General features: G+C 39.4%; 2 protein-coding genes and 3 non-coding genes across 6 annotated transcripts; 4 read left to right on the top strand and 1 right to left on the bottom strand.

The window, feature by feature from the left end:
* Positions 1-1,039: 1,039 nt before the first annotated feature.
* Positions 1,040-4,599, top strand: rpl12 (ribosomal protein L12). Of its 2 annotated transcripts, none has more exons than XM_072692808.1 (7): positions 1,040-1,203; positions 2,584-2,657; positions 2,779-2,877; positions 3,497-3,578; positions 3,931-4,017; positions 4,359-4,471; positions 4,553-4,599. In XM_072692808.1, exons 1-7 carry the CDS (start codon positions 1,167-1,169, stop codon positions 4,556-4,558), a joined length of 498 nt encoding a protein of 165 aa, XP_072548909.1. In that variant the 5' UTR covers positions 1,040-1,166; the 3' UTR covers positions 4,559-4,599. The 2 variants fall into 2 exon arrangements, with proteins under 2 accessions (XP_072548909.1, XP_072548910.1); XM_072692809.1 differs by having other exon boundaries at positions 1,184-1,274.
* On the top strand, positions 2,380-2,507 carry LOC140538149 (small nucleolar RNA SNORA65). Its single transcript, XR_011977710.1, has one exon. It is a non-coding gene; the product is annotated as a small nucleolar RNA SNORA65 (small nucleolar RNA).
* On the top strand, positions 3,651-3,777 carry LOC140538137 (small nucleolar RNA SNORA65). Its single transcript, XR_011977706.1, has one exon. It is a non-coding gene; the product is annotated as a small nucleolar RNA SNORA65 (small nucleolar RNA).
* Positions 4,143-4,270, top strand: LOC140538142 (small nucleolar RNA SNORA65). Its single transcript, XR_011977707.1, has one exon. It is a non-coding gene; the product is annotated as a small nucleolar RNA SNORA65 (small nucleolar RNA).
* Positions 4,600-5,380: 781 nt separating the features above from the next.
* On the bottom strand, positions 5,381-8,575 carry pole3 (polymerase (DNA directed), epsilon 3 (p17 subunit)). The gene is made up of 4 exons (XM_072692807.1): positions 8,037-8,575; positions 7,708-7,793; positions 7,477-7,595; positions 5,381-6,395 (listed from the first exon to the last, which is right to left on the bottom strand). Exons 1-4 carry the CDS (start codon positions 8,100-8,102, stop codon positions 6,217-6,219), a joined length of 450 nt encoding a protein of 149 aa, XP_072548908.1. The 5' UTR covers positions 8,103-8,575; the 3' UTR covers positions 5,381-6,216.
* Positions 8,576-11,758: the final 3,183 nt, after the last annotated feature.

The raw sequence follows: 11,758 nt of genomic DNA, 5'->3' as shown, positions 1-11,758 counted from the left end.
TTTTACTGACGTACGGTTTCGTAGTAGATGGACCAGTCTCGCGAGAATTCGAGGCTTTCTAACCGTGCAGACGGAGTCGATGATAAAGACTCGCGATATTTGCGCATTGCCAGAGAACATACGGGAGGAGATTAGACACTCAATTAATTCAATTAAATCGTTCCCAAACAAGCGAACAAAAACAAAACAAAACAAAAAACTGTCCCCTGAATCTAATAAATTGTTCCTTCGGTTTAACTAAAGAGTCTCGTATAAATATATATTTTTTTACTCTACTACTTTAGAGTATCTGTATACTTGTACAGTCAAAGCATAGCAAGAAAATCACATACACGTACAATAACAATAAAAACAACACATGTATCATAAATTTATGTAATTTATGACATTTATGTATCATATAACAACGCTCGTGTTAATTATTAAATATACTATGTAATGTTATATATATATATATATATATATATATATATATATATATATATATATATATATATAAAATTGCTAAACATGGATACATGGATATAGAAAATAGTGATAATTTGCATATACATTAAAATTATGTATGTAATGACACTCATACACATATCTGGCTGCAGTGGACACCGATGAGCCCTCTTCTAACTCTGTCTCACAGTCCCTCCGGTGATTTACCTCTCTGAATGTTTTCAAGACACACGAGTCCATCGTGGAACTGGACTGAATAGAGTTAAAAGTCAAAAAAAAAAAGTTAATTAAAAATATTATAACATAATAATTTACTTAATAACTTAAAATGAGAATAAAACAAAACGGAAATCTATAGCAACATAATAACAAACACATAGTAATAGGACAGCAGCATTATAACACAATGATTAATTAATGTTTTTATATAATCTTTGTATTTTCCTCTGATATAACTCTTCATCCACACCCTTTCCTTTTAGACTCGCTCTCTAGCGCACTCTAGCTCTGTTTTGGTGTATTGCAACAATGCTGGTATCGCGGTGTTTTACAGTCTCGCGATGTTTGTGAAGTATAATACTCAGCTCCGGCCGCCCTCCGGCCTTTCCTCTTTCACTTAGCTGGTGAAGGTGCAACAGTAATCGGTCGTCCCGAATCCGGGTTCATCCGACACCCTCACCGACTCAAGCCGAACTGAGCTCAGCTTCAACAGCAACACCATGCCTCCTAAATTCGATCCCAGCGAGATTAAAATCGGTATGATTTTACAAACGACGACATTTCGGTGGATTTCCTCATCCTGTGTGCAGAGGCCTCGTCAGGCCTCGGTACGGGCTCCCTTTTTTGCCGTCTTAAGGTTATTTTGGTATGGGCGCGGAGTTGGTTATGCGAGTACTTAAATTTGGGATTTGAACATTGATGCGGTCCAGATAGAGAAGTTCCGGAGGACCGGTGCGGCCTGAGGGAGGCGAGTTCGCTAGCTAGCCTAGCTAGGAGGTAGCTCAACCTGGGGGATATTGTTTAGCTTTTTTTTTTTGTTGAACGACTACCTTAAACATGTCAAATATAAGTCTTTTTAATGACTGACACTGGTCAGTGTAACCTAATTGCCTTGATTTTGAGGATTTCACGTGTTAGTAGTGGGCAGAAGCGCTGGACACGTGTTCGGCGCTGTGCAGGGAAGTCACTGCTGGTCCCGCTTACAAGAGGGTGGCATTTAACGATCCTGGCCGGCATTTCTGTCCAGATGGCTTAAAATAAGGCGATTCACGCAATCAGTGTTAACAGTAAGCTGCAAATCAGGAGTTTAACTGCATTAGTCTCTAATAAAATCTTGAGCAATTTATATTGGAGGGGCGTTGGGGGATTTCAGGTAGGCAGTACTGGAAGTAGGCTAGATGGCGAGTTGGGGGCCAACTAGTAGTCCGTAGTGACTTGTATTGACCTTAAGTTAGTGTATTGTATAGGAATGATCACTAGTAATGTAAATGTCTAGCTATAGAAGACTTGCCTGGTCATGGTGCACTCTGCTGACCGAGCTGCTGTATAACACTAGGGTAGTTGCCTAGTTCAGCACTGAATGTAGGACCTGTCCCTGTGTGGGCCGTTTGTACATGTGTGGGAGGGGGACAAGGGGTGATGTCTGGATGTGGGGGTGATTGTAGGAAAAGGTGCAAAGCTTGATGTGAAATGGGATTTTGTAGAAAATCTTGTCAACAGGCCAGATTAGCTGCATAGTTTGACCACAAATATAATAAGCATAGCTAGTGTTTAATTACTGTGCTGTTATTGCTGCTGGGATATATATATATATATATATATATATATATATATATATATATATATATATATATATATATATATATATATATAATTTTTTTTTTTTTTTGTATTAACAATTGAGTCAAATAGCACTTGTTTGAAGAGTAGCCTCCCGCCACTATGCTAGTCTGTCTGAGTGACTTGGTATAATCCAGTGGGGGCTAAGATCAAACCCAGCCCTAGGAAGCAGGGCTGCCCAGCCTCGTGGGTATCTCTGTGCCGAAAGGCCTGAAACAAAATGCAGCACTGTGCAGTGTTTCTTTTATAGTTCAGTGTCTGCCAGATTACATAATTGCCTCCCCTTCTGTTTTTCAGTGTACATGAGGTGCACAGGAGGAGAGGTTGGTGCCACTTCCTCTCTGGCCCCCAAAATCGGACCTCTGGGTCTGGTAAGTTAAACTTGTCTTTTACTGTTCAGGTTCTGCACATTGTTCCCCTCGTGAAATATTTTAAGCTAGCCATTAAGCATCATGAGGCTAACAGTTCTTGCTTGGTTTTCCAACATTTTAGTCTCCCAAGAAAGTGGGTGATGACATTGCCAAGGCCACCGGTGACTGGAAGGGCCTGAGGATTACAGTCAAGCTGACCATCCAGAACAGACAGGCAGCGGTAAGACCAAGAGCATCTCAAGTTTGAAACCGAATTAGTGTAACCTGTTAAACCTTAGGTTTATTATGCAGTTATTATTCCTAATATAGAAACTCTTGTGAATTACTCAGTTTAGTATAATCTTGTGGTGTCCCACATGGTTCTGTTTTAGGGAAAGTTATGACAATGGTACATTTGAGAGTAAAGAACTTTGAGTTTGCATACAGGTTCTAACACAGGGGTGGAGTCCAGCACAGTTTACTTATTTCTTAACCTGCCAGTTAATAGGTGAGTTGATTCAGGGGTGCTTGAGCAGCAAAAGTGTGAAAGTGCAGGATTCTGGCCCTCCAGTATGGGAATTGCCAACCCCTGGTCTAACAGGTTAACCAAGGAAGGCTCTGTAATGTAGTGTAAGTGATTTGATTGGCAAAGTGCAGAATCAGTACACAGCCATGTTTGTCAAGTGTGGTATTAGTAAGGGACCTCTTGTTTCAGCCTGCATTGCAAATTGGAGCTGGATTCAAATTAATGTTAGCACTTAAATTACATCTCTCCAATAAATCAGGTTGTTGGTATAGCAGCTGCAAGAGTGCCGCAGTACCATCCTCACCAGTAATGTGAAGGTTATTATTTTCCCCAGATCGAAGTGGTGCCCTCTGCCTCTGCCCTGATTATCAAGGCCCTGAAGGAGCCTCCCCGTGACAGGAAGAAGGTCAAGAACAGTAAGTTGTCTTCATGGTTCTCGAGTTCTGTTCAACAGAGCTCCATCAATGTACAGAACACTCAGTCAGCCTCCCGCCACTATGCTAGTCTGAATGAGTGACTTTGTATAATCCAGTGGAGGCTGATAGTGACCCAGCTCTAGGAAGCAGGGCTGCCCAATCTGATGGGTAACTCTGTGCCGAAAGACCTGGAACAAACTGCCAGTGGTTTAGTTACTGTTTATTTATTTTTACATAATTTATGAACATGTACATTTAAATTTCTTTGTTTTCCTTGCTGGGATTAATATCTCTCTGATTTGTGCCCAAAAATACAGAACACATTCTAATTGTTCTCCTTTTCTTCCTGTAGTTAAGCACTCTGGCAGCGTTCCCTTTGATGATATTGTCAACATTGCCCGCGTCATGAGGCACCGCTCCATTGCCAGGGAGCTCTCAGGTATTTTATTTATTTGTGCTATTGAAAGGAGTAATCCAGTCTTTTTGACCGTTGGAAGACGTGGCCGAGTCTCTGCTAGTGTCCTGCTTGGAAAAAGGACTGGAATTAATTTTAATTGCAAGCCTCCCGCCACTATGCTAGTCTGTACAAGTGACTCTGTATAATCCAGTGGAGGCTAAGAAAAAACCCAGCTCTAGGAAGCAGGGCTGCTTAGTCTCATGGGTAGCTCTGTGCCGAAAGGCCTGGGACAAAATGGCTGTTGCTTAATATTTAAATACAGGTGATGTGCCTACGCAGACTGAAAGTTCAGCAAGTCATAATCGACACTGCTCCTTTTTCAGGAACCATTAAGGAGATCCTGGGTACAGCCCAGTCTGTGGGTTGCACCATTGATGGCCGCCCACCCCACGATGTCATTGACGACATTAACAGCGGCAAAGTGGAATGCCCATCTGTAAGTATGGCTTGTAGTGGTCTATGGATCATATGGTTTGTTAAATGTATGTTTTGGTACTAATTTGTCTTTCTCTTGCAGGAGTGAAAGGTTGAAAAACATTGAAGACAATAAAATTGTTAAAGAAACTTCTGGTAGTGGTTGGCTTTTTTTCCCCTTCCAGATGATGAAATCAGTTAAAACTGGCATGTTGGATGTATTGGACGACAGGTTTCCAGCCCTGGTTTTGAACCCTAAAATGCAGGGCTTTAGGGGTACTGGCTTTAATGATTGAAGCATGCACTTTTTACGTTAGTTACTAATTAGTTAAATAAAGTACCATTATTTACACTAACAGCCTGTAACTAAAGGCAATGGAAGCTTTGGTATAGATTAAATAAATTGATGTTTTCTTAACTGGGGCATTTACAGAGGGTCACTGATTTGAGTTCTTGCCTAGTCAGTATTTTGAATCAGTTTCCAGCTAAAGCATCACACTAAATCAATGCATCTAATCCAGATTCCATATGTTCAGTTACATGGAGTTGTCAGGTTCATGAATTGTCTGCATGGTGATCATGACTCAGTCCTGATGACTTGCTGCTCTGCACAGTTGCACACTTCATGTCCTGACAGTTTTGACCATCTGCATATACATTGTACTCACTATGGTTTAACCTAGCAAATGAACTTACCAGCTACAAATCTAAGCTCCTTTAAATCCAGCTGAGGGCAAGGAATCTGTACTTCACATCCTGTGTAGATCAACCTGTGTGGTGGGAGTCCTAGTATATTAAGTTTAAGAATGAACACTAATGAGCAGGGCCTTTCAGGGCTAGGCTTGGGAGCCACAGTACTAAACAATTTTTACATTCTGCATAGGTTTGTGAACCTTTACACAAATTCTACTAGAAAAACAGGCTGATTAAGTTCTACAAAAGTACAAATTTATTTCAAAAGTACAAAATCAGTCAATGCCTAATCACTGACACAAACTGACACTGATGCCCCAACATGTGAATTTTACAAAGGGAAAATATCAAAACACCCCTGCCTTGGTTGCAGTAATTTTCCACATTCTCTGGATCTTTGGATATAGTTTGTTCCAGGAGGTACTGCCAGGTTTTTGATCTTGCAATTCTGTTTGCTCGCACCCACAAGCATTTTTCTCTGTCAGACAAGTACAGACAACAAACCAAGAACATAAAACATACAAAATGGCAGGCCAAACATATCTGGACACTCCACCTTACACCCTGTAGCTGCATTGAAGAGTCCATGTTGAAAGAACAACTGAAATGGACAGATTTAGTGGAAAAGTTGGTAAAAGCTAATGAACAATTATTTTTCCATTTATAAGAAGGCAGTTTAGCCAAGCCTGGTCAATCTATACTCTAATTTCCACTCTCACTGAACACATTCATGGCACTACAGCTACCATACAGTGCATACGCAAAATATACTGTTTGTCAGAGAACTATAAAAAGAACCAGTATCCCTGCATCACAGACTTATTAGAACCAGCCAAGGAAGGTACAGACAGGGATCATACCAGCACCTTAGATTAGTGCCATGTTAGAACTGTTAGTAGTACTGAAAGTCCATGTTGCCTTTTAATTCTGAAATTTGTACAGAAACAGCCTTATTTTGTAGACCAAGTGCTGACAGCTGTTTCTTCTTAATTGCCAATCTTGAAAGTGGACACTACCATCAGCTCCTTAGGAACCAGCCTGGGTAGTAATGTTGCTAAATTCTGCTGTACCCCCTTAGTTTTCCACATCCTCCTCCTCGCCTTCGTTCTCCCCATCCTCCTCCTCCATGTGCTCCTCTTCCTCCTCCTCTTCCTCTCTGCTTTTGTCGTTCTCCTCTGTGCCGTTTTTCTTGTCCTTGTCCTTCTTTTTCAGTTCTGATGCCTCTTTTTTGCCTTTCTGTCCTTTCTTGTAAGCTGATGAGCAAAGGAGTGTGGTTTAGATGTTAGGGGTTTTGGCAAAATAAGCATAACACAATAAGCCTAGTAGTAGTAGTACATGCTTAAGAATAGAAGTGCTACAAAAGTAAAGAACTATTACATGAACTAATTCATGGTTCATTAAGTCTTTAAAAGGCTCTTCACACTTCATACATCTCATCACAAAAGTGGTTCTTGACGGAGCAGAAGGGGGTCTTCTATAGCTTCACACAGAACTTTTTGTAGTACCTTTATTTTTAAGAGTGTATAGATGTATTAAACTGCAGACATTAAACACAAGACTGCAAATATTTTGCAGTACATTTTGAACCACTGTTATGTAACAAAAGTGTGAACTACAAGGTCCAACCATGAAAAATGGGGCCCGGCAGAATATTTAGCTGACTGTGCAAGTTCAGAATACACTGTCCACAGCACAAGAGTTCTGTCAGAGGAATGTCACACATCCAATACAGCACTTCTCAACTGGAGGCCCCAATTCTGTAATTTTCTTCTTACATGGCTGATTATCAGCAGAACATGAAGCCTTTTGTAAGACTGTTTTGAAAAAGTGTTTAGACTAGGGGTGCTACCGCTATACTGTACTGGGGACTGCTGTGACTGAAGCTAAAAATAAAAATAAAATAATTTAATAAAATAAATAAATAAAAATAAATGAGGGTTGCATTGCTTTTGCATAGCTTTCAAATAGTGTTCAAAACTGTTAAAATGTGTCATAAACCAAATGGATGTCTTTAATTATAATAAAAGCATGACACATAAGCAAACATCTCTCCAACAAAAGACCACCGTTACTACATGACATGTATGTTGCACTCTAGCCAAAATTTCAAAAAGACAATGATATTTGATTTAAATTCAATGTTCGCTCCTCACTTAAAGGACAAGAGAGGAAATATTTGATGCTGCAACAACAATGGCAAATACAAAAAATTAACACACTATATTATATCTCTACAGGGGTTTAAAGGTCTTCACAGTCAGGGTTCCTTTCAAAAATGCCATGTACACACACACACACGTTTCTGAACACAACCAAGAAATTTCAGACAGTTACCCTCCAGAGCCTCTCGTAGGGGTGGTAAGAATCGCTCAAATTCCATCTCCTCCATAGCAGACATCACATCCCCAGCATTGAGTGTCTTCCTTTTGGCTTTCATGGCAAAGCTGTTTGCACTGGGAATTAAATAATATAAAAATATTGTCACACACACACACTTACTGTTGTATGATGTTATATGTATGTAGGCATTATTAAAGGGAGCTACAAGCTGATCTTCAGACATACCATGATGTTGCATAGAGAACAAACACACTGGCAGCTTGAGATATCGCCCTTCTTGCCTCTTTGGACACATTTACACCATCTGGCAACTTAGGGAATCAAACAAGAGGAAAAATACTAATTAATACGAGCTGGTACTACATCATTGTCCCTCTTTAAAAAAATCCAAGTCTATAGTTTAACCTCTTTGACAACAATGGTGGACAACCAAACAGAGGCAGTTCACACTCGTGCTGTGGCATGAAAACAGACACGTGCGAAGGGGAAAGACGTCTTTATCATAAACACACACGAGCTGAACAGCACAGCAGTTTGCTGATAAGCTTACTTACAGCCTCTTTAATAATGCGGGTGATCACAGCATTGGGAAGGTTCAGGTCCTCCGGTCTCTCAGCCATGCTCAAAGACAGCTAGCCAGCTAACTAGCTAGCTGGCCAAGTTAACGAGGGACGAACTCAACGTGGACGTCCTTAACCGCACGAAATAAACCCTAAACCTGTAGCTGAAGAAATGTGAAGGTATTTCTAAATGCTGCAAAAGGATGGAGGAGTAGTTACAGTCCTGCTGAATGAAGAGCAGCACAGAATATCGTTCTGCCAAAACTACTAGCCAAGTTAGCCGACCCGCTAACCGCCTCGCTGCAGTGTATTAGCTATCTAGCTAGAAGACGGGAGAAATGCAGGTTAGCTAGCCAGCTAACTAGTTAAGACGGCCGCAGACTAACAGCCATTGGTCATAACTGTACACCACCGGGGCCGGTAATACACTGAAGTGGAGTATTTATAGATAACTGGTTGGACTGAGGTGAAAGACAGTCGCTGCTTCGTGCTGAATCCCGCTTAACATCCAAACCCGAGAGCTCAACCTTCCACCTTCACCCTCTCACACGCAGCGTCACGCCAACAGCCAATCGAGGACAAGCGGGGTTAGTTTATCATATTTCAATGTTTATTTTATCTATTAATTTTTTTTGAGCTACTGATTTATTTTTACTACTCGCTTTGTTACCTTTTTATGCCTTTAGTTTTCCTTTCCTTTTTTTATTTCTTACTTTATTTACGAGTAACTTTCATACCTGCAGGTATTCTAACAACGTGTCCTAACCTGACCGGTTACTGCGCATGCGCACGCGCACACTCATAGTACTGTATTTTATGTTTTATACATTAAAAGTGAACATGACAAAAACTGGTATTTTCACGTTATTTACCTTCTCTGTAATCTCCAATACAGTGGTTTAGGCTATCAACATATTCTGGGGGTATTTTCTGGTGAGTGATTTAAGCTGTCCAAATATCATACCCACTGATTTCATTCTGAAGTAGTAAATTGGTATTAAATCAGTATGTTTAATAAATCACTTACCAGAAAATTAAAAGAAGTATTAAAAATAATATGATACTTCTGCTGGGAGCATTTCCTGATTCTAGTGCTTCTACAGCATGTGTTATGAGATGTTACCTCAAATAATATTTCTGTATAGGGTCTGTGTATGGCTGTTACGTATTTCTGCACCTTATCCCCATCATACACACTCAGTGCTGAGTGCTCTGACAGTGCTCTATCATGTTTGTTGTATTGTTCTGATTCCAGGTTTGCACTAGATATCACATTCTGATTTAATTATTGTAAAGTACTTTGTATGTATGGCTGTATTTTTGGCTTAAATCACAGTGAAATCTACAATCCATGCAAAGGATGTTGTGAATAATTCTTATGTTATGGTTCATATGTGTAAAAAGTGATCAGACCTTCTAGACACAGGCTTTTTTTTTTCAAACCAAGCATTATGGGGTACACAGTAAGCTTCTGTATAAATAATAGCATATGTAATTTAATGACATAATATCTCACTCTGTCATAATATTGGCATGTTTTCAATGACAACATCTCATAATGAGATAGTTTCTCATAATTACAAGATATTGTAATGATTATATCATGTCATTTTACTACAAATCTCTTTTTCGTACATGGTGTTCTGTCATAAATATGACATGTGATTTGTATAACATAATATCTTATAACGATGAGATATTTTCTTCCTATTAAACGATGTGCTATGTTCTTAATTACTTAATACTTATTTTTCAGACATATAATGGCATAATAACATATTTTCTCATAATAACGGCATGCTGAAGAAGAGAGTTTTTAAATTGTATTTCTAATGTTAATTTAACTCACAATAATACACCTCTGTGCCTATTAGAATTTCCTACCGACAGTTTTATTTGGCCAGCTGTATCAATAAATATATGCCATGGTAGGGTATTTTGACATGGTAGCACAAATCAACACTTGGTCCAAAGCATCATATTTCTAGCATGACTACAGTCTCTCTCAGAAAATGTTCTATAATTATTACTGAGGCATCAGTGATGAAGTAGGACAGTATTATGGCAAATTTCTGCTGACCTCGATGGCAATCTGCAGTGTTCCTTTTTGAACTTCAGTATCACCCACTTTGAACCATTGCAGAGCTGGCAGAAGGTTTGTTTATCTCGAACTCAGATCGTGTGAAAAGTCCATGAAAGCACTGTCTAAAGTGTGTTTTCTGTGACGTAAGCGCCCTGTTCTTATCGTGGCTAATATTACACAAAAACCTATGCTGTGCTTGTTTTTGTACTGGCAAGGCATGTTGAGTGTATATGGTGGTCACGTAGCATTTTAAGTCATGGATGCAAAGGTCAGTGACGAATTCCAGCTGTGTTCAACTGTTTTATGCTGCCATGGCTAAATAAACTTAAGGAATGGTTCTTTAAAATTGTGCTGCGGCACAGATTTAGACTTTCCCAGATGGATGTGTGTGTGCTCGCGTGAGAATAAATGTAAGGGAAAATGATTCTGCTTTGGCTTAAGGCCTTGGACCCGTTGGATAAAGAGAGTGATGGACATCTCAGTACTTATGCTGTCCAAGGAATTTTCTTAGGGTCACGCTTTCATTGTCTGTTATTCTTCTATTATTACTAACTGTGAGCACTGTATACTATCAGAGGGTAAAAATGAAGTAATCATTTTAGTAATATGTGTTTTTTTAACATGCCATAAGGAAAAAGCTGAATGTGGCTTAATGTACTTCAACAACAGCTTGTGAAGAAAGACAGAGTGTAGGGAAGCACAGTCTGTACTGCCCAGTGCTGAACCTGTAATCTACATATAAAGTAATCTTTCTTCTCCATCCATTTCATGAAAAGATCACATTTCCAACTGTTAAGCATTAGAGTGGATTGATCATGCTTTGGGCTTGTGTTGCAGCCAGTGGTAGAGGAGTATTGCACTGGTAGAGGAAAGAATGGCTTTAATGAAATACCAGCAAATTCTGGAAACAAACATCACACTGCCTGTAAAAAAACTGAGGTTGAAAAGAGGATGGCTTCTACAACAGGATAATGATCATGAACACACCACAAGATCCACAATGGATTTCAGTGTTTAATAGCAACTCATCTTAACTAAATTATGTGGCTGTAATTTATACAAACACAAAGATCGGATTGATATCTACTGATTCTTGGATTGGGTGGTTGGTGTGGTGCAACAGATAACACCACTACCCGCCACTGAGTTACAACACCATGTGGGAGACTGGGGTTCGATTCCTGGTCTGGGTTACTATGCTGCGCTACACCAATAAGAGTCCTTGGGCCAGATTCCTAACACTACATTGCCCCATCTCTGTGATATGAATAACCTTGTATGTTGCTCTGGATAAGAGTGTCTGATAAATGTAAATGTAATGTAAATGCAAAACTCATCGGGACATCCCTAGTTTAAAAAAAATTCTGCAGTTGCCAGGTAAATTTAGCAAAAATGTGAAGTTTTTTTTTTACATACCGACAAAACCTATTATAGAAAGCTAGTATTTCTTCTTTTGAATAATATGATATAGTATGAGGACTCATGCCTAAAATTATGAAAGCAAAAAAGCTTAGACTGTATTATACACAAAGACAGATACAAAAGCTGGATTAGTCTAATATTAAATAAATTATTTGTGAATAAAAAATATGATGTTAAGTAAAACTGTTATATATTACTGGAATATAGCAGT

This window comes from Salminus brasiliensis, chromosome 1, assembly GCF_030463535.1.
Source record: "Salminus brasiliensis chromosome 1, fSalBra1.hap2, whole genome shotgun sequence".
NCBI classification, from domain to species: Eukaryota; Metazoa; Chordata; class Actinopteri; order Characiformes; family Bryconidae; genus Salminus; species Salminus brasiliensis.
Note: the sequence above shows the minus strand (reverse complement) of the source record. Positions and strands in the feature narration are given on the sequence as shown.

Coding starts and splice junctions, on each gene's coding strand:
- pole3 (XM_072692807.1), bottom strand. CDS start 8,102: ATGGCTGAGAGACCGGAGGACCTGAACCTTCCCAATGCTGTGATCACC. Junction 7,794..8,036: donor CCCGCATTATTAAAGAGGCT/GTAAGTAAGCTT, acceptor TGATTCCCTAAG/TTGCCAGATGGTGTAAATGT. Junction 7,596..7,707: donor GTTCTCTATGCAACATCATG/GTATGTCTGAAG, acceptor TTTAATTCCCAG/TGCAAACAGCTTTGCCATGA.
- rpl12 (XM_072692808.1), top strand. CDS start 1,167: ATGCCTCCTAAATTCGATCCCAGCGAGATTAAAATCG. Junction 2,878..3,496: donor TCCAGAACAGACAGGCAGCG/GTAAGACCAAGA, acceptor TATTTTCCCCAG/ATCGAAGTGGTGCCCTCTGC. Junction 3,579..3,930: donor CAGGAAGAAGGTCAAGAACA/GTAAGTTGTCTT, acceptor TTCTTCCTGTAG/TTAAGCACTCTGGCAGCGTT.